Raw genomic sequence first — 27970 nt, 5'->3', positions numbered from 1 at the left:
GAAGATGTAGGTTGAAGTGGCATTCTTGCAGTCTGTGTGAAGAATAATCCCTGCATTATGAATGGTAAGAAGACATTGGAGAACAGTAATGCAGAGGAAGTCCCAAAACAGCAGCAAGAAAATCATAATGGGTGTTAATGGAGAAAGTCAATAGTAACTGTACAACCACCACAAATGTGCAATGACTGATCGCCACTGAGACCGTATCCAGCTAGGGGTCCATAAAACCTATGAAGAATCAGCTTATAATAACTAGGGCAGTGAAGGCAATACCATCACAGCTGTACATATGTAAAAATATATATATGTATATTTCATTCATTATATGAAATAGAAGAAATTTAAGGTCATACAAATACATGTTAAGTTAATACTTTATCTTTAAAAGAGTATTTAAATCTGGAACTGCAAACGATCAAACGAAAATATACTATACATCTGAGGCTGGTGATCCCTTTCAAGAAATTTTCTATTGGCTATTTCTTGAATTTAAACAGCATGAAAAAAATCAAAGCAAAATAATTTTCTGTAGTAAATAAAAGTTACTAACTTATCATTTTTGCCTTTGACAAAATTTCATTTTTATTTTTCTCTTTGCTTTGAGGCAAAAATTTAGTGCAACAACCAACTAAAGCCAATTTTACACCATGGATCAATACCAGCCTGATACAAGTCCAAAGCAGATAATGGGGACTTATGACTTGGCACGATGACTATGATATTGCCTCTAATGACAGCAAATGCAAAGAGGCATGCAAATCCTAATAGAGGGTAGTTCTCTGGACAGGCAATACCTATAACTCCTACTGGCTCATGGATCTTTACTGTACAGCCATATTAAGTGGTTTCCTGTAATAACCAATCATTCATTGCAATTCACTCCTTTTAATGATTATTTTTGTTCCTTTTTCTCAGTAACTGAAGGTATGCATTCAAGTTAATCTCTAAACTGGGAAAATGTCGAATCATCTTTTTTTGCGACTTTTTTCATCCATCTACTTACACCCAGTTTTAACTTTGTGATCATTCCTAAAATAGTATTACCACAGTTATCATGTGCTTTGAAAAAAATTCACAGAAGTTATTTTTTGCATTTGTGCAGGTCTCCATGAGAAAAAAAATAAAGTTGCCACAAAAAATTTCACAGCTTACAGTATAAAAACATGCAGTAATTATTCAATTACAAAAGTTGATACTGTGTTCGTGAGGTACCAATTTTCCTTGTTTTCGTGGGTAAACGAGACAACAAAATTTGTTTCCAAACTAAAAGGGGATTCCTACTGATTTGTATACTGAAATCCTCAAAACCACGAGTTCAAGAATCTACAAATTTGTGTATATTCTTTAATCCACGAAAATTGGTAACCACGAATTAAAATACTTCACAGAAATAATTTTCAAATTGATCTACCTTTAGTTACCATTTAATTTCAAGTTGTCGCATGTGCTAGTTTCCTACATTTCTATTTATATTTAATATAAATTAGAAAAATAATAACGTTTATTCAAGAACCTGCAATATTTAATTTTTAATGAGTGCAATTATTAGCAAACAAAACATACAAACTATTCCTGAGAAAATCTACCTGAACAGTTCCACCATATTTGTCACAAAAAGCACCCCAGTGAAACAACCTCTGTGTTGACAGATCTACTTCCTTTCTACAGTCGTCCGTTGTTCTTCCAGTCATTTGGTATTTCCTATTAGCTGCCTCATCTCTACATAACTCTAAGTTCTCTGCCATGTAATACACTATCTGAGCTCTGTTATGAGTTGCTCTTTTGCCCCAAAATCTGTCAAGAAAATAAGAATTCGAATTAAAACTAAAATACACGTATTATACAGTAAAAGCAGTTGTACTTGTAGTATTTCATGATTTCATGTTTATGAAAATGTCTAGGCAATGCATTTAAAGAATTACAATGTTAGAAAGCCCGTATACCCATGCATTATTAATCATTACCCAACTTAAAAAAAAGCAATATGTTTCTGTTTAATTATCAAAGGGAGACATCATCAGTTGACTCAGGCTAAGCAGCTTTACATGCTGCCATAACAGCCATCCTTACATAATTTTTTTACCTTCTCCAAATACTGGCAATAACTGTACTAATGGGGCTCCCCACAGGTTGACTTACTCATTAAGTACAAAGGATGGAAGGCCTTATAAAACAGTCAGGACATGTTAGTCATTAATGTGTTTTGTGTTACTTTTTAGTTTGATTTTAAGAGTTGTAATGATTCAGTTCACATGGGTTTTATTCCTTTTTTATCCTTTCACAGCTTATTTAAGAAAGGTGTGTTTACACTTGTTGAAAATCGTTTGGTGATCTCTGAAAGTATTTACTATTTATGAATTAGGTTATACGCTGGTGAATTTGTTGCGATATACCATGTCATTCTTTTTTCATCATCGGAAACAGGTTAAAGCAGCATTATCATCATAATTTTCCTTCCCCAACATTGGCAATAACTCTGCTTTACTCTAGATATGGTTCGTCGAAGGCTGACTTACCCTTCAGCAGCTGCATGACCTGCCTCTACAGCATTCCTGACATCTTCCCTGTTACTCTCCTTAACATGGGCAATAACTGTACCATTTGGGCTCACCACAGGTCTAGAGTAAGGGGCATCTGGTCTGGCCTGTTTACCACCATAGAACATTTTTGATGTTCTGTCTATCCTGTAAAGAGAAAGAGATATAGTGTATATGTATGTTAACTATGGATGTGGGTTAATAAAACATGTAAACATTTAATGGGTTTTTTCATTCAATATGGTACATGAAAAAAAAAACATTTGCAAGTGCAACAAATGTCAAATGTGAAAATAATTTACGTAGAAAACAACGGGGAAATTACTTATGGATTTTCATAGAGGAAAACTGAATATTTATCTTCAGCTTGATAAGATCAAATTAAAATGTAAAAAGAACTACAATAATGCTATGAAAATTGTATATTTGATTCATATTTTCCGCTGTTCGCGATGTGAAGCTGAAAGAGTAATCAAGGGAGCAAAGATTATAGTGGTAATCAAAAGAATGTAATCCAGGGACAAAGACCAGACATGGAAAACAGAAATACACAACAAAGAATATAAAGTAACTAGAATAATGCATATATTATGAGATAAAAGTACATGAAAAAGTTTTATTAATGAAAAATATTCAAATTGTATAAAAACTTGAAAGAATATTTTAAAATATCGAAATTCACATTTTATTTAAGAAAGTCATTGAAAAATATACTTCACATAAATTTCAATTTATTAATTAAAAAGAACAAATATAGACTTGAAAATCGAAACAAGAAAAAGAGCAAAGATTATATGAAATATAAGAAGTTAAATAAATTTTATAGGAATAAGGAATATGTAAATAGTGTGTCATTTATTCAGTAAATAATGTTACATAATGTTGAGTTAAGGTACAAAGGCTTTCAGTGAACTTAATTAGCAGCTTTCATTTTTACATATCTTTTTATCAAACATTAAGTGAAATCTTATTTGTTTTCTTTGTTCTTTCGGAAATCGCAGGTGACAAATTATGACTTACTAAAGATTAAAACGCCGATGGCGAGCTTAGGGATAATTGCAAAATTACTTTGATAAATCCAGTAAAATATTTATAGATAAACCAATGAAATTATCTATGCGTGGAAACATTGAAAATATTTGGTTTTTGATCGGTAAAAATTACAGACGGTCTGGAGATCAAGGATCACGAGGTGAAAAGCGTTAATGTTTATATGGGAGATAACTCCATATCATGAAAAATTTATTAAAGTTTTAGAGTTAAAAACATGAACGTTTATAAATATCATGCATTAGAATTAAATAGAATTTTAGTCACAGATATGTTAAGATGTTGCGTGAAGATGAAAAAGTAATATGCAAGTTTAGAAAGCAGGAGATTATAATTTACTTTGATAGCACCGTTTTAAGAAAATAAATATAGAAAAACTTCTTCGTTTAGTAAAGGAAAAGAAGAATTATTATGTTAAGATGTAAATCGTTCATTTCTTTTCATTTAATTTTACATTTTTATACTTTCAGAATTTTTATTTAAATTAATTGAATTTTATCAAAGCGAGTTTGCTCAGAGCTAGGATTCCCCACTTCAATGATTATTTTGAATTATCTCTCCTTTGTGGATTATTTCCCCTGTAGTTTACCTGTTTACAAATCTATGTTTATAATGATTTGTTTTTTTCAGATATATTGCATTGTATTGAATGTTTTATTTGTTTGTATTATAATATGATTCGATCCTTGATTTCTATGTAATAAACATCATTTTTACAGAACTTCTTGTATATTTTAGAAAAAGCCTATACAATCAGCATAACACATACAAAATAACAAAAGCAAATGAGCAACTCCGACTCCACTAAAAACTGGGAGCATGGACCAGGGGCACCGGTACGGTAAGCGTCCTCTGCTTTTCTAGGAACACCCGACGAGTTGCTCATAAAAAATCAAGTCCGGGGTACATAAACGAGGAAAGGAAAACTATGACCCGTTGAATAAATCAGTTTTCATGGTGCAGATGGATACACCAAAACGATCCAGGAGTTGAATATCTTTTTTTGTTACAGTAATATCAATTTTGGTTAAATCTTGTATTTCAAGCTTGGACGTACATGAATAAATGGTATTAATACCAATTTCACTAAAAGTTGAATTCTACAATTTCTGCTTGTTTTTTATTTTATTTATTTTTTCGTTTTTGATTGTTTTGTTTTGTTTTGGGTTTTTTCTTTTTGTTTGTTTGTTTGTTTGTATTTTAATATTCCATTTTTTTCACCGCATTAATGTTGGATGAATATAATAACAAAAGAACAAGTTCTGACAAATTTGAACGGACAAAAAATTGCAAAATAAATTTGAAATGAATTTCTTAATACCCAGGAACAGATCCATCCTCTGAATTTTGAGCAATATTTCCAACAGTAGGCCTAGCCTGTAACATCTGTCCAAATGCCTTCAGGTCTTGATCTGGTCTAGGTCTATCTTCCCAAGCTGGTCTCACATACTCAAATAAACCCTAAAAATAAAATGAACCTACTATACATTGTTCTATCTATACTTCAAAAACTTCCTTCTAATTAGGTCTAAATAAGTTGTACTTTGCTTTTAATTACTATCTTAGTTTGGGGAACTAATTTAAAAAATATTCTAAATGATACAAAAAAATTTTTAATTACAGTTTTGAGTAAACGACTGTGTATATTTACTTAGCCGTTGTAACATATAAAGGACACATTGCATTACGCAGAGTCATTTCCCTTCATTTGATTAGTTTATACACAATAAAAACAAAAACGTTACTTTGGGGATTAAATTTCTTTATTGTGTGGATAAGAATTATAAACGAATTTAAAAACCATCCAAAAATTCGACAATAATAAGATTGAGCGTTTCTCAAAGTTAATCCCATCAAATTTAGTTCCAAATGAACTCAAATTTGATAAAAATAAACATGAAATTTAACTCAATGAAATCTCCTCATCAGTTCTATTCAGGATACCCCAAGGAACATTCATACCAACTTTGCTGTTAATTGATCGAGTAGAGTCAGAGGAGATTTTTGAAAGAAATAACATTAAAAATAGCAAAAAAAAAAACGAAAAAAAAAATACCTCTGATAGTACTCATCGTGCTAAACACTTTTACCCTGTGTCAGCATTTTATTCTAACAGTTTTGGAGATATATATCTGTCTGAACCCTATGTTCTATCTTTAGTAATGACGGCCATGTTTTCCCACGCATCAAAAATCTCCTATCAGTTCTGTGCATAAAACCCCAAAGAACATTCATACCAGAGTTTGGTTCCAACTGGTCAAGTAGTGTCAGAGAAGAAAATTTTTGAAAGAAATAATATTAACAAGAGGCTCCTAAGAGCCTCAATCGTTCACCTACTTAAATTTTGTCTTTCAAGGGCAATAAATTTATCAAGGAGTTGTCCAAATTTTGATTCAAGAAGACTTCGATAGGACTTATCGTAAGGACCATTTCAGCAAATGAAAGTTTCTTTCTATCTATTATAGCTTTCAAGATATTGGCTGAAAACTGTGAAAAAAAATTTCTTCTTTGAAGGGCAATAACACTTACAAGGAGTCGTCTGACAACTTCGATCCATGGAGATTTTTGTAAGCCTTACAATAAGGATCATTTCAGCAACTGAAAGAATTTGACTGTCCTAACGGTTTTGGAGATATAATAAGTGAAAAACTACATTCTGACCTCAATGTTCTATTTTTAGTAACGGCAGCCTTTTTTGAAAGATAAAAAATTCCCACATCACAGCTGTACATATGTAAGAGATAGAACACAAAGAGGCAATCAAGTAAAATCAATCAAACAAAATATATATACCATTTATTTGTGTCTTGAATAATATACAACTGATAAAAAAATTTCAAGTTTTAACATTGAGATTCATTTTGAGTAAGAGATAACTATTAGTTAAATTTAATTGTAAACTTCAAACTATGTTTACATCTGACAGAAAATGATTCATACAACCATACTATCCAAGTTTAAAACTGTGTTTGAAAAAGAGGAAGGAGTTTCATGACTATTTGATAAATTTTGTCCAAATTTTGCACATAATTGAATGGAAGTTCTGAACCCCTTTGGATCAGCCACTGAGCATTCAGGTCTATAAACTGAACTAAATATAGGTATCTACTGACCTGATAAGGTAACAATAAACATCATAAATGTCTTATAATTTCATTGATTTAAGCCATCATTTAAAAAACAAACCCTCTCTAAAATTGTAAATAATGAACCAAAATAGAAATAGTTAATAAAAAGTATTAAAACGGGTAATAAACAAGCAGTAACAATAAAAAAAAAAAATTTCAATACAAATTTTTTTCAATTATCTCGTAAATTTTATCCTTCTGTTGCTGCAAGCACTTTAAAAAATATAACTGCTTTACTAAAAACTTAAACTGTATATAAGTATAAAACTTGCCACCAATGTACTTCTTTTAAAAGAGCTTTAACAACTCATCACATTTTATACTATAAAGCTTAATATGACATCAAGGTATCGCACATTTTAATACTTTATTGTAGCTGCCCACAAAGATTCCTCATTAAACGAAATTAACAAAAAAAATCTACTTTCTCAGATTAACATAATGTATGAATGCACAAATTCTGATTTCTTTTCAGAATTAAAATTTCACATGAGGATTACTGAAATTTATTACACAATGAATATTACACTGTGCTTTATGGTCAATTCCACAAAAAAATGTAAATGCAAAAACCAGTTGTAGGTAATGATGTCATGATACTTTGATAGATTTTAACATCATAACTTATCACTAATTCTACTTTTAAATTTTTTTGTGAAAGGAATACAGTATCATAAAGAATAAGAAGCAATGTTACAGCATTGAAATCACACATAAAAAGTTAGAGATAATTAAATTGAGGAATAGATCTAGTTTACTACACCTAACCCAGTTGATATAACAATATACATGTATATAGTACAATCAAGGCTTATCTACTTAACAACCTCAAACCTCGTAAGTCAAAACAAGATCATCTCATTACTATAACATAAAATAATCTTAAGTGATATATATGTGCTAATACAAAATAAAGTGATTATAACAAATAAGTGCAACTAAAGCCAAAAAAGGCCTTTTTCACAAGGCTACACTAAAAAGTATTCTCAGTGTTATAGGATTTTTCAGAAATTGAGGGAAAAATCCATATAAAATCAACATTGCCACAGTCAATGACTGCTTTCCTGACAAAACAAATCATTACAGCATATGAAGATTTCAACTTGCCACAGGAAAGTGTAACTAAATACCTAACTTTCCCTGACCCAAATTTCACTTGCCCCAGGTAACAGAAAATAGGAATCCTAGAATACTGATTCTGCCATCTATCCAAATGTGAATACACATAGAAAAACAACACTAGGCAGACAAACTAAAAGTCATCTCCTACACTAGTTTAAAAATAATACTGTGTATACCTGTCATAGTCCTCAAACTGATAGCTGCTGAAAAGTTCTCAGTACTGCTGTCATCAGACAAAGACTTCAACATAATATTTATTAGTCCTAGGGAAGGACTAGTGTTCAAGGCATTTGGTTCATGAAATAGAAGTTAAGTTAATGAGTCATATTTTATCAATAAAAATTGTACCTTTACTTGAAAATGCAAATCAAAGTTCAATGCATATAGACAAGTTAAATCTCCATACAGGAGTAATTATATAATTGTAATTTGGTTACCCATGACAACCTATTGATTATCCTATTTATCATATAAATTGTGTAAATATTTTAGTTATTTTCAAATACATTTTAAATTTAGTGATTGGCAGACTGAAGATTGACATGACATGAAATAAAGAAAGGTGTTCAGACAATTTTGCAGGAAAAAATCTAAGAGTGAAAATACAATATTTTTTTCACAAGTGAAATATTGAAATAAATTACACTGAGAACCTTAAAGATTCATTTCTGAATATCTAATACTAACAAAAATGTATAAAAGAATGTATACATCATTAAATCATACATAAAAAATTCAAATACAGAAAAATAAGTATCCATTAACATCACACATATTTATGTAAAAATGTAAAACTGTTTAAGCAAAAGTGTTCAAGAAATAGAAGTAATTTAGGTTCATGCAAAATACAGTTACAATAACAGTTTCTAAACTTGGCACTTTATAAAAGGATAAAAAGTAACTATAATATGCATCAAAGCAGGGTGATCAATTTCAATAAATTTTCTATTGGCTCATTCTTGGTCTTGAATTAAAACTGCATGAGGATATGTACATGCGTATGCCTTATCTAATAAAATACAATATATCTGGTATGAACTCTTTGGCTCTGAAGTCACATCCTTTGGAAAAAACATTTTTTGTGGAGAATCTTTTTTAACAGCTGTTGGAAATTTGTGCAAACCACAAATTCAAATTACAAACAAAATGCTGAATTTCCATTAAAAACTTATAAGAAGTTCAAAAAAAATATACAAATTCTAACTTTCACGATTTGTTTAAAAAAACATGGAAAACTGATACGAATAAATCAAACCATTACCAGTATAATTCATAAAAAAAGCATTCGGGAAATTCATAATCAAAGATGGAGTACTATACTGTATTTGATTGTCAATAGAAGCAATAGAGGATTAGTAAGGGATTATGAAGAAATACATAGCCTTGGATGACAGATCCAAAAGAAAATTGAATTGGAGAAAGCGAAAATAATATATAAACTGATTAACAGATAAATGTAAAAAAAAATCATTATTCAACAAATGCAAATTGTGAAGCCAACAATATTTTTTCTAATGTGGTAATATTCTTTGCTCAATCACAGCATCATATTTAATATTTATCTTACATATTAAATATTTAAGAAGACATATACAAATAATTTTCATGGTTAATATGTGTTACTAGAATTAATGGACGGTGACTTGTAAGTGTTGTCCAGTACCCAAAGAGACATTCAGTTCTGAATAAACAAACATGACTAGAAAATTAATAAAATAAGTTCACATTTTACTTGTCACTTTTACTGAACATAGTAAACCTAATTATAGCGAAGAATTTTACAGTTTTTTTTAAAGCATAAATAAATGTCCCTGATTAAGCATAACTGTATGAAAGATTCTGGCACAACCACAATTCTTCTACCAAACTGAAAGTATTTTTCAGTTGGCAAAAATATCTCCCATGGGTATCCATACATTTTTACACTGTACTGAATGATATAAAAATTCTTCCCCTTGTCCTTGCATTGGATCTGTCCAGTCTCTGTCAAACCCATAGTTAACCCATGTCCTCTTTACATTCTCAGCAGACATGTACTCAACGAACTTTGATCCCTCTGCTGATCCAAAGTACCACATAGATTGTACATCCTGGTGCTCAGTAAGATATTTGGTCAGGTGATCTCTATCACCAGTGAGAATGTTGACCACACCCCCTGGAAGATCAGATGTATCAAACACCTGTAAAAGAAAGGAACGTGTAAAAAATTTTAAAAATCACAAGATAAATGCCTCTTAGTAAGAGATTTATCTGTATTAGTTAATGAAATGTTTCACCATAGAATTTACACAATATTAAAAGAAATAGGTCATAATGTGATGCTGGTGAGAGAGAAAAGAATTTGTTAAAAAAATTAAAGTATTACTCTCCAGATTTAAAAAAAATAAAAGCATAATAATTTTCTGCAGTAAATAAAAGGTACTAACTTTGACAAAATTTCATTTTTATTTTTCTCTTTGCTTTGAGGCACAAATTTAGTGCAATAACCAACTAAAGCAAATTTTACATCCTTAATCAATACCAACCTGATACAAATCCAAAGCAGATAATGGATACTTCTGACTTGGCACAATGACTATGACATTGCCTCTAATGACAGCAGGAGCAAAGAGGGATACAAACCCTAATAGGGGGTAGTTCTCTGGACAGGCAATACCTATAACCCCTACAGGCTCATGGATCTTCACTGTGCAGCCATATAAAGTGGTTTCCTGTAATAACAAATTATTATCATATTACTCCTTTTAATGACTTTTTGTTACTTCATCTCAGTTACTGAAGGTTTGCATTCAAGTTAATCTGTCAACTTGGAAAATTTAGAATCATCCCTTTTTGCAGCTTTTTTCATCAATCTACTTACACACAGTTTTAATTTTGTAATCATTCCTAAAAAAGTATTATCACAGTTATCATGTGCTTTGAAAAAAAAACCATTTCACAACAGTTTAATTTTTACATTTTTGCAGGTCTAACTGAGAAAAAGCAAAAATAAAATTGCCACTAAAATTTCTCAGCTCATAGTATAAAAACACCCACGAAGTACTCAATTCAGAAGTTGATAATTTTCAAACTGATCTACCTTTAGTTACCATTCCATTTCAAGTTGTCCCATGTGCTAGTCCCCTAAATTTCTATTCATATTTAAAATTGAGAAGAAAAATAATAACGTTTATTTAAGAATCTTAAATATTTCATTTTTAATGAGTGAAATTATTAGCAAACAAACCATATAAACTATTCCTGAGAAAATCTACCTGAACAGTTCCACCATATTTGTCACAGTAAGCACCCCAGTGAAACAACCTCTGTGTTGACAGATCTACTTCCTTTCTACAATCGTCCATTGTTCTTCCTGTCATTTGGTGTATCCTATTAGCTACCTCCTCTCTACGTAACTCTAAATTCTCTGCCATGTAATACACTATCTGAGCTCTGTTATGAGCTGCTCTCTTGCCCCAGCTGTGAAGAAAATAAGATTTCTAATTAAAACTAAAATACACGTATAATACATTAAAAGTAGTTGTACTTGTAGTATTTTTCATGATTTCATGTTTATGAAAATTTCTTGGCAATGGATTTAAAGAATTACAGTGTTAGAAAACCTATATACCCATGCATGATTAACCATTTACCAAAAAAAAAGCAATATGTTTCTGTTTGATTATCAAAAGGAGACATCATCAGTTGACTCAGGCTTAGTAGCTTTACATGCTGCCATAACAGCCATCCTTACATCCATTCCATTACCCCCACACCTAAATATTGGCAATACCTGTACCGATGGGGCTCACCACAAGTTGACTTACTCATTAAGTACATTACTGAGGGAAGGTTAAGGCCTTATAAAACTAGTTTAACACCATCACAGATTTCATGCCCCTGTCCACAGTCAGGAGATATTAGTCATTAGTGTTTTGTGGTGTTATATTACTTTTTAGTTTGATTTTTAAGAGTTGTCATCATTCATTTAACATGGATTTTACTCCTTTTCAGAGCTTACTTAAAGGTGTGTTTACACTTGTTGAAAATCTTCTGATGATCTCTGAAAGTATTTACTATTTTGGATTAGGCTATACGCTGGTGCATTTGTTGAGACTCACCATATCCTTCCTTTTTCCATCATAGGAAGCAGCATAAACATAATGACTTTCCTTTCCCAACAATAACTTGAGATAGGGTTCACCCCAGGTCAACTTATCTTCCAACAGCTGCATGAGCTGCCTCTGACATCCTTCCTGTTACCCTCTCAAACATGGGCAATAACTCTAGATAGAGTTCATCCAAGGCTGACTTACCCTCCAGCAGCTGCATGAGCTGCCTCTACAGCATTCCTGACATCCTTCCTGTTACCCTCTCAAACATGGGCAATAACTCTAGATAGAGTTCATCCAAGGCTGACTTACCCTCCAGCAGCTGCATGAGCTGCCTCTACAGCATTCCTGACATCCTTCCTGTTACCCTCTCAAACATGGGCAATAACTCTAGATAGAGTTCATCCAAGGCTGACTTACCCTCCAGCAGCTGCATGAGCTGCCTCTACAGCATTCCTGACATCCTTCCTGTTACCCTCTCAAACATGGGCAATAACTCTAGATAGAGTTCATCCAAGGCTGACTTACCCTCCAGCAGCTGCATGAGCTGCCTCTACAGCATTCCTGACATCCTTCCTGTTACCCTCTCAAACATGGGCAATAACTCTAGATAGAGTTCATCCAAGGCTGACTTACCCTCCAGCAGCTGCATGAGCTGCCTCTACAACATTTCTGACATCCTTCCTGTTACCCTCTCAAACATGGGCAATAACTCTAGATAGAGTTCATCCAAGGCTGACTTACCCTCCAGCAGCTGCATGAGCTGCCTCTACAGCATTCCTGACATCCTTCCTGTTACCTTCCCCAACATGGGCAATTACTGTACCATTTGGGGTCACCACAGGTCTAGAGTAAGGGGCATCTGGTCTGGCCTGCTTACCACCATAGTACATTTTAAAGGTTCTGTCTATTCTGTAATGAGAATAAGTTAAAATGTAAAAGTATGTGGGTTCATAAAACGTGAACATTTAATGGTTTTTTTTTTCATTCAATGGGGTGCATGAAAAAAAACATTGGCAAGTGCAACCAATATCAAGGGTGAAAACAATTTACTTACAAAATAATGAAAAATATAGGGGAGATAACTTATGGATTCTAATAGAGGAAAATGAATATTATCATCAGCTTTTTAAGATCAAATTACACGGTAAAAAGAACTACAATAATGCTAGGAAAATTGTATATTTGATTCATATCTTTTGGTATTCGCACTGTTTAGCTGAATAATCTTTTTGTTACTGTAATATCAATTTTGGTTAAATGATGAATTTCAAGCTTGGATGTTCATGTATAAATTGTATTTGTACCAATTTCACTAAAATTTGAATTTGAAAATTTCTGCTTGTTTTGTCTGAAATTAGCAGCATACAAAATATTTCAAATATTCCTACTGCATTAATGTTGGGTGAATACTATACCAAAGGGACAAGTTTTGACCAATTTAAACAGAAAAATTGCAAAATAAATTTGAAATGAATTTCTTAATACCCAGGAACGGATCCATCAACTGAATTTTGAGCATTATTTCCAACAGTAGGCCTAGCCTGTAACATCTGTCCAAATGCCTTCAGGTCCAATTGTACTTGATCTGGTCTAGGCCTATCTTCCCAAGCTGGTCTCACATACTCAAATAAACCCTAAAAATAAAATGAACCTACTATACATTGTCCTACCTATACTTAAAAAACTGCCTTCTAATTAGGTCTAAATAAGTTGTAATTTGCTTTTAATTACTATCTTAGTTTGGGGGACTTTTTTAAAAAATATTCTAAATGATACAAAACAATTTTTAATTACTGTTATGAGTAAACGACTGTGTATATTTACTTAGCCTTCGTACCAAATAAAGGACACCTTGCATTACGCAATGAGTTATTTCCCTTCATTTGATTAATTCATACACTATTAAAACAAAAAACTTTTCTGTTGGGGATTAAATTTCTTTATTGTGTGGATAAGAATTGTCAACAAATTTAAAACCCATCCAAAATTGGACCATAATAAGAATGAGCGTTTCTCAAAGTTAAAACTATCAAATTCAGCTCCAAATAAAATCAATTTTGATAAAAATAAACAATATGAAATTTTAACTCCACGAAAATAAATGATTCTACCATATTCTCACCTCTTTCCCACCATCTCTACCATAACCACTCTGCTTATATCCACCAAAGCCTGCTGCAGCATCAAACATGTTATGACAGTTGACCCATACAGTTCCTGCCTTAATGTTCAAAGCCATCTCTAGTGCTAATGGAACATTCTCAGTCCAAACACTCCCACCAAGGCCATAGATAGTATTGTTAGACAGAGCTATAGCCTCCTTTGCTGTTCTGAATGGAAGGACTACTAATACTGGTCCAAATATCTGAATGTAACAGATAAAAATTAAAATGTAGTAGCGTACAATATTCTATGGCCTTCCAAAGAACAAATTATTGCTGTTGTCACAGGCTTCATATAAATGTTTACATTTTGTCACATTTTCATCTATTTAAATATAACTTACAAATTAGAAAAAAATTCAATTTCTCATAGTACATAACATATTCCAAGTTTGAATAGGAAATAAAATGAAAATAGCCATTTCTGTGTGCCTAAATAAGCTAGAGTAAAAGTGTCTTAAGCTGTCTCATCTGTTGTCAATTTCATAAATGGTTGTGAGCGTAATGTTCTTTTTTTCAAAATTTACAATTTATTTCGTGAATTAACTGCTGATATTCTTGATAACTAAATCTGTATCTACAATTCAAAGACAAATACATGTACAAGTATTTTGTATGTAGTTTATCTTACCTCCTCTACAACAACTTTAGAAACAGTTTGTACATTTGTGATGAGAGTAGGTGGGTAAAAACAACCTTTCTTTGGTATACTGTCAGCAATCTGGAATACCTGTGTTAAAAAAATATGTCATGACTTGTTTACTTCCAGTAGTAACAACATATGACTATGGGATGAATTTCAAACATATTGATTGATTGATTGTTGGGGTTTAACGTCCGAGCAGCAATATTTCAGCTATATTCAGGCTCTGAACATGAAATGGTTGACAAAATGAACATGAAATGATGATGAAATGAAAAAAAGGATGGGACACAAGGATGATAGGGTCGACAAATTTTGATTGCCATTAGAATAAGGGGGATGGGTAAGGTCGGGCAATTTAGCCTCCTGTGACAGAGCCCTATGGTTCCTACTCCGGGGGAATACCACAGTTGGGTTCTTAAACGTGCGAGGAACATGGCATCTTTCCCAACACGGTGCACCACTATGGTTTGCGGTCAGGTTTTCCGTATTATAGCCTGACAACCCCAGCATGTAACACGCTAGGGGTACCCCATTCCACCACCTGGGGCACACAACCCAGTTGCTCTGTGGGCAGAGCACCTTAGCCCCCAGCTAGGGTTCTGAGCACTATTTAGTCGCCTTTTATGACTAGCTTAGCACTGCTGCAGGACTATTCTTTTGACACCCGGACCTGCACAGGGTAATTTCAAACAGTATAGAAGATTTAAATTCAATATAAACATAGAAAATCATATTTCATTATTATTAGTTACGTGAGAAAGAAAATATTAAAAGCATTTTACTTAACTAAATCATGAAAACTATTCTGGGTGATAATGAATTATAGTCTTAAGTACATTTTCTTAGACTTTGCTCAACCTCAGCAACTAATTAAAATACAAGTTGCTCAGAAGCACATTAAAATTACTTTCAACAGAAAATGAAGTACTTCATGCAATGTTATTCAGCAGTTCAAATTCATAATTGATCTAACAATAATTTTTCATTTAAGGAAGTAGACCTACAGTAAGGGACATAATTCATGAAATCAGTGATATGTTTGTATTATATTCAATTTCACCAAAGCCTCTCAAACTTTCGTTTGAAGCAGAATAAAATGAATCCAAGTTAATTATATGCTTACATAAGATTGATGTAAAATGCTGAATACAAACGTTCAAATGATTTTTAAGAGTTGTGTCCATTTACCCTGGGTCTACCTCCTTAACCTTTACAAGAACCAATTAAAAGACAAATTACAACATGTCAAGAAATGGAAATGGATTGGTCACACATTACTGAATAATAATTCAAACATACATGTAACCAGACAAATCTTAGCTTAGGACAGACACAATTGAGGTCTGTGGTCTCTCAATATGAACCATGGTACAAATAAATCAATTCAAGTCAGTTTACCTCAGCCCCTTCCTTTCTGGCTTCCTCTACATATTCCTCTATACTTTTCCTCTGAGATTCATCAACAATAGCACCCATGTCTACCACCTTATCTAAACTATCTCCTACTCTAAAGTGGCTCAATCTTTCTTTCAGTTTGGATACCAATTTGTCATGAATACCTTCCTGAACCAAAAGCCTTGATCCTGCACTACAGACCTAATACAAAGAGATAAATAAAAAATAAAAATAAATCTTGTTTGTTGTTTGTTGGGGTTAAACGTCCGAGCAGCAATATTTCAGCTATATTCAGATGATGAACATGAAATTGATGATAAAATGAACATGAAATGATGAAATGAAAAAGGGATGGGACACAAGGACGATGGGGTCGAAAAATTTTGATTGCCACTGGAAATAGGGAGAGGTGGGTAGGGTCGGGCAATTTAGCCTCCTGTGGCCATGCCCTATGGTTCCTACTCCGGGAGAATACCACAGTAGGGTTCTTTAATGTGCGAGGAACGTGGCATCCTTCCCAACACGGTGCACCACTATGGTTTGCGGTCAGGTTTTCCGTATTATAGCCTGACAACCCCAGCATGTAACATTCCAGAGGTACCCCATTCCACCACCTGGGCCACACATCCCAATTGCCCTGTGGTTCTGAGCACTATTTAGTCGCCTTTTACGACAAGCTTAGCGCTGCTGCAGGCCTATTCTTTTTACACCCGGACCTGCACAGAGATAAAAAAAAATCATGTATTCAAAACAAGACCAATAAACTATGTGCTACTGTTTTTGATAGTCTGTTGTAGTAAGATGAAATTTTCAAATATTTTGTAGAATGACATTCAGGAATACCTGTTCAAAGATGCAATGGGTGTCTTCTGTCATCTAAGAAAAATATATGGCAGCCAAAATATAAAAGTGTGTCATTCATAGAGTTTACTCTCTAAAGGACAATATTTGTTCCATAAAATTGAAAATGACTGATGAAAGATTTCAATTAAAATTGGTAAATGTGTTTCTGTACTGTATACAAATTTAATAAATTTCAATTAAAACAAATTATGATCAGCAGTTATAGAAAAACATAATATTTTCAGAGTTCATTCTCTATACTAGCTATCTCCTCTTCGTAAAAACAATTTTACTCTATTACAGCTACTTGAAATAGACTACTTCCAATTTCAATACAAATTTAGGTAGGCTACTATGTAGTTTAAATAGCTCTTTAGGTAGAAATCTGCCCTACATTATACCAATGTGTCCTACTTAACTACTTCAGAACACCTGTATGATATTTTGTTAAGTAGGACACATTGGTATAATGTAGGGCAGATTTCTACCTAGAAAGCTATTAAAATTACTTACTATCCTACATAAATTAGTATATTGAAATTGGAACTGGTCTTTTCAATTAGCTGTAAAGCACAACAAAGTACCTGTATGTGTGTTTCATATAAAAACATTATTCTTAATGATGCCAAATGGTTTTAATGCTAATACCTCATTTATGGTAAATGTTTCTAAAGATATTTTAATGGAAAGAATGTTAAGTGATACATTTAGTCATAATAATGAGGATATAAATCCTTTTCCATAATTTTCCTAGTGCAATTTGTCACAGGCAAATTGTTCCGAGGAATTAAATTAAGTATGATAATGATGAAACTTTTAAATTGTGTAAATGGAAGGTGAACACCATTAATTCAGTTTTTTTAAAATTTCTACTGGTCAGTATTTGCTCTTTTGTTCATCTCCCAAACATCTGAAGCACCAACCTGACCCTGATTAAACCATATGGCATCAACTACTCCTTCTACTGTACTATCTAAATCTGCTGTCTCGAACACAACAACAGGGGATTTCCCTCCTAACTCTAATGACAACTTTTTACCACTTCCTGCTGTCAGTCTACGTAATGTCTGACCAACCTGTAAATAATTAATTTGGCATATATATTGGTATATATTCAAAGGAAAACTATTACATGTAAGTATACAACCTGATTTAACAACTTTCCACTAAATTTATTTTAACACATATATTTTCACACAAGTCAAAATCTTTTTGTATAAACAATTAATTTATGAGTCAATCAAATTTGTTTCCCCATAATTAAATACCAATTCCCTAGTAAAAACATAGAAAATACTGAAGACACTGATTTAAAGAAACTTAAAATCTAATGACTTCAAAAGAATGGGTTTTAAACAAGAGGCTCCTGAATCGCTCACCTGGTTAATTATTGTCTTTCAAGGGCAATAACTCTAACAAGGAGTTGTCCAACTATTCTGATTCCATGAAGACTTTGGTAGAACTTATCATAAGGATCATTTCATCAACTGAAAGTTTCATTCTATCTATTATAGTTTTCAAGATATTGGCTAAAATCTGCTTAAACATTTTTTTCCCTTTCAAGGGCAATAGCTCTTACATGGAGTCGTCTGACAACTTTGATCCTTGGAGACTTTTGTAGGCATTATAATTAGAATCGTTTCAGCAAATGAAAGTCTCATTCTATCTATCATAGTTTTCAAGATATTAGCTAAAAACTGTCCAAAAAACCATCTCATTTTTCTCCTCTCAAGGGCAATAACTCTTACATGGATCCCTATGGATTACTATGATCCCTTGAAGACTTTTGTAGGCCTTCTATTAAGGATCATTTCAGCAATTGAAAGATATTAGCTAAACCTAAATGTTTTTAAGATATATGCACAAAACTACTGTTCGACTCCTATGTTCTATTTTCAGTAACAACGGCCATGTTTTTTAGCCAATCAAAATTCTAAACAAACCCCAGTAGATCCAGTAAAAGCCACTTTATCCACATCTGGATGATCTGCAAGTTGGCTACCCATAGCACCACTTCCTGTAACAACATTAAAAACACCAGGTGGCAGGCCAGCTTCTGCACACACTTCCGCCAGCAATAGAGCTGACAAACGTGTGTATGTTGCAGGCTTGAGGACTACAGTATTACCCATGGCTAAGGCTGGGGCTATCTTCCAAGTAAGTAACATCAATGGGAAATTCCATGGTACTATAGCTCCAATCACACCTGTCAATATATGAAATTGCATCATATGGTTTGATAAACATTTTGTGCACTTGTATTGTTTTAATAGTAATATATATATTTTTTACAAATCAATGGAAGCCTTTAGTTTTAGTGCTAGCATATAGAACAAATTATCTACCATAATGATCATATGTATACTCCCAGTTTTTAGTGAAGTCTGAGTAGCTTATTTACTATTTTTAGTTTTTATGTATTATTTTGGTGATTTTATGTTGTGTGTATCTGTTTTCCATGTCTGGTCTTTGTCCCTCGATTACATTCTTTTTATTTCCTCTAGAATCTTGGTTCCCTTGATTACTCTCTTACTTCTGAATATTTGTTACATCAGCTTTATTTCAATTCATTCCTGTTTAATTCCTAAAGATCAGACTTATTTCTAGCTTCCAAATTCAAGGATATGTTTTAAGAGATCGATCGACCATTCTTTTTTCCTTAGGACCGGTAAAAGCATTTTGTGAAAACTCATCATGTGCACAAGCCACAACTACATAAATTATACAAACAAATTTTTCCAACAGGTAAAACAGTTATTCATACCAACTGATTTCCATCCTTTCATTTCAGTGTCCATTAACTGAGCCCATCCAGCATGGTGGTAGAAATGACGAACTACAATGGGAACATCAGCATCCCTTGTCTCTCTGAAAGTTTTACCATTGTCCATAGTTTCTAATACACTGAACAGTCTCATGTGTTTCTGTATGTGTCTAGCAATACTGCAAAGAAAGTTATTTAAAAGAAGACATGAAGTGCTTGTCCTTGTATCCTTCTCCTTGTCCTTGTTTTACATTCATCATTTGCTCTTAATGCTTTGGGCATAATTTGTGTTGTGCTCCATTTATGACAAAAATCATCTTTAAGTAATACAATTAATACAATAGTTGCCCTTCATATAATCATTCACAATTTTTTTCAAATTGCTTAAGGATATGGCTTGTTCTTGGTGTTTTTAATCTAGAATTTATACTGCTGAAAACATTCAATAACAGAAGGCAGACATGTATTTAGTTTGCTTCTTTCGAGTACATCAATATGGTGCATACTTGTCATCATTTTCAATTTGGTACATACTTGTCATAATTTATTTAATTTGGTGCATACTTGTCATAATTTATTTAATTTGGTGCATACTTGTCATAATTTTCTATTTGGTGCATACTTGTCATAATTTTCTATTTAGTATTATCATCAAAACTATTATAGAGTAGAAAAAGTTAAGTATTAATTTTCATCATCAAATGTACACACCAGAGGTTTTGTGTACGATTGGATACGATTGTAGTTTCTGACTGGAAATTGCCCCTTTATCTAAAAAAAAACTATATGGTCTCTTAACAAATGACCCTTTCAGATTGTAAATATCTTTTAAAAATCCTGAAAGTAGACGCTTCTCAAAATTTCCCTCCCAACCATTGTAAACAACTTCCTATGCTTTTGAATGGGAGTTCAGTTAAGAACCCATTCTCCTGAATTGACATGATCCTGTGACAAGAATTTAAAGCCCAATGAAATTATTTTTCATTTCCTATATCAGATCTGTTCCTCGTGTAATTTCTTTCAGAGGTTTCATTAGAAATACAAAACTAGAACAGCATAGGATACCTATAGAGGTGTCTGGCTCTGACATGGTTTGGTGTTTTACTCCAGCTTTCATATGCCTTCTTGGCCGCACTGACTGCCATATTTACATCCTCTTGTTGACCCTGTAGTGTTGTGGCTAATGGTTCACCTTAAATAGAAATGTTTAGGCCTAACTTTCAGTACTAGCGACCAGTGATATTCCTAGTAAAATGGTTTTGGACAAATGAAACTGTGTATAGTTAGCATGATCTTTCAGATAAAACTGTTAAAAGTTTTCTTTAAAATCATAGAAAATATCTGTATTCCAGTTCTAGAAAAATTTAGGTATACGACTGAAAAGAAGATTCAAGAACATTCTTAGGGAAACATAACTAGGGTACAGTGGTAGGCCCTGTGGGTTGGAAGCCCCATTTAGATAGAAAATTTTATGTCATACTATATAGTTTGTTTGTTGGTAGAACTTTTTTGGCTTTCTTACATGTATGTTGGGCAAACAAGCATTTTCTATAAAAAAAAAACAGGTTTTTTTTCATAAAAATTACAAAATTAAAAACAACATTAAAAAATGCCAAATTCATGGATGAAACTTTACCAACCACAAAATATAGCTCAAGCATTTTTTCTTTTAGAGTAAGTTTTGAGCTCCCACACATGTGACAACATCCTTACCTGTAGATGGGTTTTTTGTTGTGTATGTTTTTCTGCCCTCTGGTTTTTCCCATTTCCCATTAATGAAAAATCCAAACTGTCCTTTATCATGATCATTTAGCCATGCCTGTAATCATTACATAAAAACATCCATACAAACTAGAAATACTGTGAACAAGCCTACAAAGAGAATACCCGCTCCAAAGCATAGTTTTCCATATTAAACACTCGAACTGGATTATCACTCTTTCCAGGCATTGAAAAAAAAGAATTATATCCTATGGCACACACCTACATATAATAACCAAGCTAAAATTATAATTCATAAACTTATTAGTGGTGAAGAATTTGAGCGAATGACTTACAACATTCTTACATTTACCTATAAGTTTGATTATCTCCCTTAGCATACATTGAATATGACTTAAGATTTGTTGATTTCTAATTAGTATAATGTATAAATTATAGTAAGGCCATGACTTATAAAAAATAATCCTAGATTCTCATTTAACTTTTTTCAAAATATCATATGACACCGCATATCCAGGACTTGATGTCTCATATGGGGGAATGAATTTTATTTAAATCTCACATCTTTAATACTTCAAAGAATCAACCACAAATTGAGATTTTTAAGAAATGTACCTGATACATTTACAATTTATAAATGAAACATTAACTTTTTAGACCACAGTTCTAATTCCTGTAAAACAGTTACTCATGGATGATTTGTGGTATCACTTGCTGTTTTATTGAGCTTTTCTTGTTTACATTGTACTAAACTGATTTATAGTAATTTGTCCAGAAGATATTAAAGAAGGGTAATCTATTAATTTACAAACTGTAACTTTACCAAGTTTTTACCACTTAAACCTGAAATATTGCAGCAATGTGTAAGTCTATGACACCTGATACTGCCTCTTGTAGTTAATTATGAATAACTTGTTAATTGTAAATTCTTAAATTAAGCTCTTTTGATATGATGACCTAAGTTTTTTGCTTAACTGTAGATGTTATGAGTTAGTTTGGATTCCAATGTCTTCATTATATTGTAAGTCTCCATTTTAAAAAGTGACTGTTTATAGAATTAGATTATACACTCCAAAAGACTGGTCCATAAGTGCACAGCACAATTCTTGTGGAGAAAGAATGTAGTATTTGGCAGGGGTCGTAACTCTTTTGCAGGCCTGCAACAAGCAAATTTCATGAAGAGCAAGTCAATATCACTTGCCCACTTGGTCAACTTACTTATTTTGATATTTGTTTTTCCGTTCAACATACATGTACATGTATCATAAGCAAGGATATCAATAGAAGCCATTAACCGGCAAAATTGGATCTCATCTTTTGACAGCTACTTTATATTCAACTAGAAGATCAAGAGAGCCTGAATCGCTCACCTGGTTAACCATTTGCTTATTTGAAAAACTTGGCTAATGAGACAGGCTAAGTTAAAATCAACTAAATTGTCAAATGCAGGAAATGCTTTTCATTGCATTGTCATGACCTGAACCAGAATTTTGCTAAAGGCAACAATTTTTGAATTTTTTTCAAAAACCTGTCTTATGACCCCTAAGTTCCATTTTCAGTATAGGCAGCCATATCTATTCACGGATTAAAAATCACAACAGTCATTTTGAGCACCATACACAAAAGAACTATTACGCTTATATTCATTCAATGATCTTAAATGGTTTTAGAGAAGATTTTAAAAGTTGTACATGTGAAAACAAAAAAAAAAAAAAACTGTTTCAGGGGTTGTAACTCCTACATTAGTCAATGAATGGTTTTGAAAATTTCGGCATAGGTCCTTCTCATGATGCTTAACAATTTCACACATGCCAGAAATTTGGTAAAGGCAACGGTTTTTGAGTTATTTGCAAAAAACTGCCATCTGACCCCTATGTTCTATTTTCAGTAATGGCAGCCATGTTTTTTCATGAATCAACAATCCCAAAAGTCAATTTGTGTAGGATACCCTAAGGAACATAAATGCCAACTTTCATTGAATTATGTACAATGGATTTTGAGAAGATTTTCAAAGTGGCACATGTGAAAAATGCAAAAAACAGTTTCATGGGCTGTAACTCCTACATCAGTTGACCAATTGTTTTGAAAATTTTGGCATAGGTCCATCTCATGATGCTGAACAATACTAACCATGCCAGAAATTTGCTAAAGGCAACGGTTTTTGAGTTATTTGCAAAAAACTGCCATCTGATCCCTATGTTCTATTTTTAGTAATGGCAGCCATGTTTTTTAATGAATCAACAATCCCAACAATCATTTTGTGTGGGATGCCTTAAGGAACATAAATGCCAACTTTCATTGAATTCTGTGCAATGGGTTTTGAGAAGAAGACTTTCAAAGTTGCACATGCGAAAAATGCAACAAAAAAAAACTGTTTCAGGGGCCGTAACTCCTACATCAGTTGACCAATCATTTTGAAAATTTTGGCAAAGGTCCGTCTCCTGATGCTAAACTATATTACCCAGCCTAAATTTGCTAAAGGCAACGGTTTTTGAGTTATTTGCAAAAAACTGCAATCTGACCTCTATGTTCTATTTTTAGTAACAGCAGCCATGTTTTTTCATGGATCAAAAATCCAAACATTCATTTTGTATAGAACACCTTAAGAAACAATCATGCAAGTTTAAAACCTGTCAGTCCAGTAGTTTCAGAGGAGAAGATTTTTTAAAATTTGTCCACAACGACGATGACGGACGCCAAGTGATGGCATAAGCTCACTTGGTCTTCGGCCAGGTGAGCTAAAAAAGAATGAAATCTTCGCGTTAAATACAGGAGCAGGCCCAAGTAAGGGTGTAATGCGTGTTTGCCCCCTTCCCCCTTTTTTTAAAAAAACAAAAACAAAAAAACTATCCTAATCTGCTAAATATTGTATTGAATTTTACAACTGATCATATTCATTCATTAAACAGGTCATAATCTGTTTTCCATTTATCATACATGTGACCCTACCGTCGGGAGGTCATATCTTCCAGAATGGGAACCTATCACCAATTCTAAGAAGGGAACAGAAAATCTACCTCTTTCTGAACATTGAAGTGACCATGTCGAAATTATCTAGAAAATCCAGTTATCAAACCCCAAATTTACCATTTCAATCTCATTTCCTTGTTTATTTGAGCCATAAAATTGACAAAAGGTGTCAACTGCTGCTTAAACAGGTAAAGGCAGGTTTTATGAGAAATAAACAATAACTGAGGAGCAATCAGCTGATCAGGGTTATCGATGATGATTAACCATTAGAAAAATGGATCCTGACTGGGAACATTACCATTTTATGGACAGTCAATCATTTTCCATACTTATTACACAATTAATTTCATAATTACTGTCAATTTTTACAGTCTAAATTTTGTAAAACCATATGTGTAATTACCACTGTTGATTCAAAATGTCAGTTACCTCCCTTATAATTTTTCTTTTTTATTTTACATTTTTTGTAATTTCAACAGTTCAGTATATTTCCAAAGTTTTGTTTGCAATAGAAATAGGAAATACTACTCCTTTAAAACTGTGATGATTTTGGAAATTTGGTATTGATCAGCATATCTTGACCTACACTTAAAAATCTATGGTAAAGGAAAACTATTGACCAAACTTTACGACAAACGTGATGACTTTTCTTTTAGAATTGTCAACTTTCCTTTCATCTGTGGCAACATCCCTTCAGCACCTGTGTATGAAGTGTTCACATCACAACTCATACGTTATGCCAAAGCTTGCCGAAACTGCGCAGACTTTTTGTATCGCACTAGAATTCTAACGAATAGGTTACTGGAGCAGGGTTATGTTGCTACAATATTGAAGTCATCACTACATGCATTATGGTCATTATCATGAACTCGTGGATTGTTATGATGTATCAATCTGGGCCATGAAAACTGATTTATTCAATGTGTCATAGTTTTCCTTTCCTCTATTGTCTACTCCAGACGACTTTTAGTGAGCAACTCATCGAGTGTTTCTAGAAAAGTAGAACACGCTTACCCTACCAGTGCACCTGGTCCATGCTCCCAGTTTTTAGCGGAGTCTGAGTTGCTCATTTGCTTTTGTTACGTTAGTTACTTCATGTTCTTAATGTTGTGTATGTCAGTTTTCCATGTCTAGTCTTTGTCCCTGGATTACATTATTTTGATTACCGCTATAACCTTGGTTCCCTTGATTATTCTTGAATATTTGTTACATTTCCCAAAGTATTGTACATCATGGTACAAAAAATATATGCAGTTAATGAAAAAATAGCATAACTTCAATTTATAAATTATAAATATGCCTAAGGATAGTATGAGAATCCTCCTGTAAAAAGGAATCAACATAGTCAATAAAGGTGGTGCATAAAAGAATACTGAAATTTTGATATTCAAATCAGGAAAAAGGTAGATTTTCTAACTCTAGAACACTCAGCATAACTTTTAAAGGAAACAAACTTCATGTATAAGGTTTTCCATTAACTTCACACATAATTTAGTTGCTACACCACCAAAAATGCACCGATAAAAAATCTCCAGTTTTCAAACTAAATCTCCAGATGAAAATGACTAATCTCCAGTTTTGAAGGAACCACTTTATCACATATATGTTTTATTGTAATTATGCCTCAGGTCCCCTTCATAAAATCTTGTATCTGTGGTAGACAGTAATTTGATAGGTTTCACTGTATTTGTTGTTTTCATTTTTATATTCTATTTGTATTTGCTTAGGCTAATAAAGATGGTTTCATGGATATTTCAATGGAACTGGTAATCAAATAATTATAGTTTATATTTAATTGACGATTTACAGTTATATGACTTATTGACCGATGACTATTTCTGTGGTTCTGTTAATTTTCATCTCACTGTATTGAATTCAAAGGGTTTTCCATTTCATGGTTGATTTGACCGCTGTCTTTCTTTAAATTCTATTGGATATATTTTCGGCGCTAAAGTTCTTTTGTTCTTTTATATGTCACTCTTCAATAATTTCTCGGATAGACAAGATGTGTCTTGGAAATATTTAATTCAACTTATATCTTACTATATTCTTGGAGTTTTTCTACTGCAACTTTACAGGTTAGTTCTACTCCTAAATTACTAATATATTTATATAATATGCCAGAATTCTGAATATTTTAATTGGAATGAGTTTGCATGATTTTCCCCTATTTGATTGATGATTGAGCGATGTGCGTTGTGTAGATGTTAAACGCTTAAATCTAATGATAAAGTGCATATTTATTCAAAGAATAACATTTATTGTTTTTCATGCATTTTTCATAAATAAGCAAGTTTAACGTAATTTCAGTATAAAGAATGTGTAAATAAATAAACTGAGTGAATGCATATTCGAGCGCTCCGGAATGAATGATTTAATGTCTTGATCATTTTAAAGTTAAAGGGCAATCGTAAACATTTTAGTTAACCGTAAATACTTTTGTTAACTGGATCAATTATATTTTTATCGTAAAAGTACAAATCAGTTTTACAGGTGATTTAATACAAGGGACAAAATATCATATGTAAAGTTAGAGTACTTATAATTGTATTTATTTTGCAGGGCCTTTTTTTTTCCTTGTAATATCCAGACATCCAGTGTCATTGTTAGAAATAAAATATGTAACCCTACCCTGTCTCTTGATGTTTTGCGCCCAACTTTAAGAGCAATTACATATCCGCCCCTGAAATAAGTGGTTCATGTATCACTTTACAGAAAAATTGAGCCAGAAATTGAAATGCATTTTTCGTAATAACATTTTTTGTTTAAGTATGGCATTAATCCCTTTATTTAAGGATCCAGCATTTGAAGCAATTTTCTGGTAAAGCGGCCAAATCAAAAAATCGCTTCTGACACAAGATCCCAAAAGGGATTAGTTTGGCATGCACTGCTACCAAATCAGAGATTCACTTCTGACACAGATCATGCTGATCCCGAAATGGATTAGTAAGAAAAAGTGTTGAAGTGGGACAGCAGTTCTTTCGACACCACAAAGAGTCCAAATTATTGAATGACACACTATTCTCGTTTGTTTCTAACTATGGCGAGTTACTATCAAACTCTCCGCCCTGACCTACATGTAGCCATTATTGACATTGTAGGGTTGCACGGTCAGACTTAGTCAAATTTATAATCATGCCGTCTTGGGAGGCTAATATTTATTTTGCTTGGCAGTCTCCGTGTGAGGCATAAACGTCAGACTTAAAAAAATGCCTAAGCGTCAATGTTATCGGGCATAGTTGGACTTTATATTTTTATAGGTCAGACTCAAGAGGAAAATTTAATTCTGGTCGCTTGGCTTGTAATTAGGACAATAAACAGTTGATGAAATGACAGCTGAGGTTATAATCATTTTCTGTCATTTTTTAGCTTTAACTTCACCTTCACAACATTGTCTGCCTCGGCTGCAGGTCCATAATCCATGCTCTTGAATATTTCAGCAACAGAATTTTTGGAAGCACCTTTCGTGTCCGCAGCCATCGCGATACATTCGATATATGTGTTCGAGGAAGTTCGTAGAAATTGGGAAAGTCTTGA

At 32.9% G+C, this 27970-nt stretch overlaps 2 protein-coding genes across 2 annotated transcripts; both read right to left on the bottom strand.

Annotated features, from left to right (window-relative positions):
• Positions 1-892: 892 nt before the first annotated feature.
• On the bottom strand, positions 893-6373 carry LOC148614603 (aldehyde dehydrogenase family 16 member A1-like). Its single transcript, XM_088588800.1, has 4 exons — positions 4909-6373; positions 2517-2684; positions 1587-1794; positions 893-1029 (listed from the first exon to the last, which is right to left on the bottom strand). Exons 1-4 carry the CDS (start codon positions 4971-4973, stop codon positions 1024-1026), a joined length of 447 nt encoding a protein of 148 aa, XP_088444926.1. The 5' UTR covers positions 4974-6373; the 3' UTR covers positions 893-1023.
• On the bottom strand, positions 6367-27970 carry LOC148614602 (aldehyde dehydrogenase family 16 member A1-like). Its single transcript, XM_088588793.1, has 14 exons — positions 27815-27970; positions 21455-21560; positions 20807-20933; positions 19742-19920; positions 18921-19183; positions 17901-18053; positions 16138-16335; positions 14725-14823; positions 14054-14296; positions 13417-13565; positions 12673-12840; positions 11092-11296; positions 10363-10548; positions 6367-10017 (listed from the first exon to the last, which is right to left on the bottom strand). The coding sequence occupies exons 1-14, from the start codon at positions 27911-27913 to the stop codon at positions 9718-9720; spliced, it is 2475 nt and encodes an 824-aa protein (XP_088444919.1). The 5' UTR covers positions 27914-27970; the 3' UTR covers positions 6367-9717.

This window comes from Perna viridis, chromosome 6, assembly GCF_037379345.1.
Source record: "Perna viridis isolate PV_CMFRI_1.1 ecotype Kerala chromosome 6, ASM3737934v1, whole genome shotgun sequence".
Classification (NCBI taxonomy): Eukaryota; Metazoa; Mollusca; class Bivalvia; order Mytilida; family Mytilidae; genus Perna; species Perna viridis.
The sequence above is the reverse complement of the archived record's forward strand: the minus strand, read 5'-3'. Positions and strand labels throughout refer to the sequence as shown.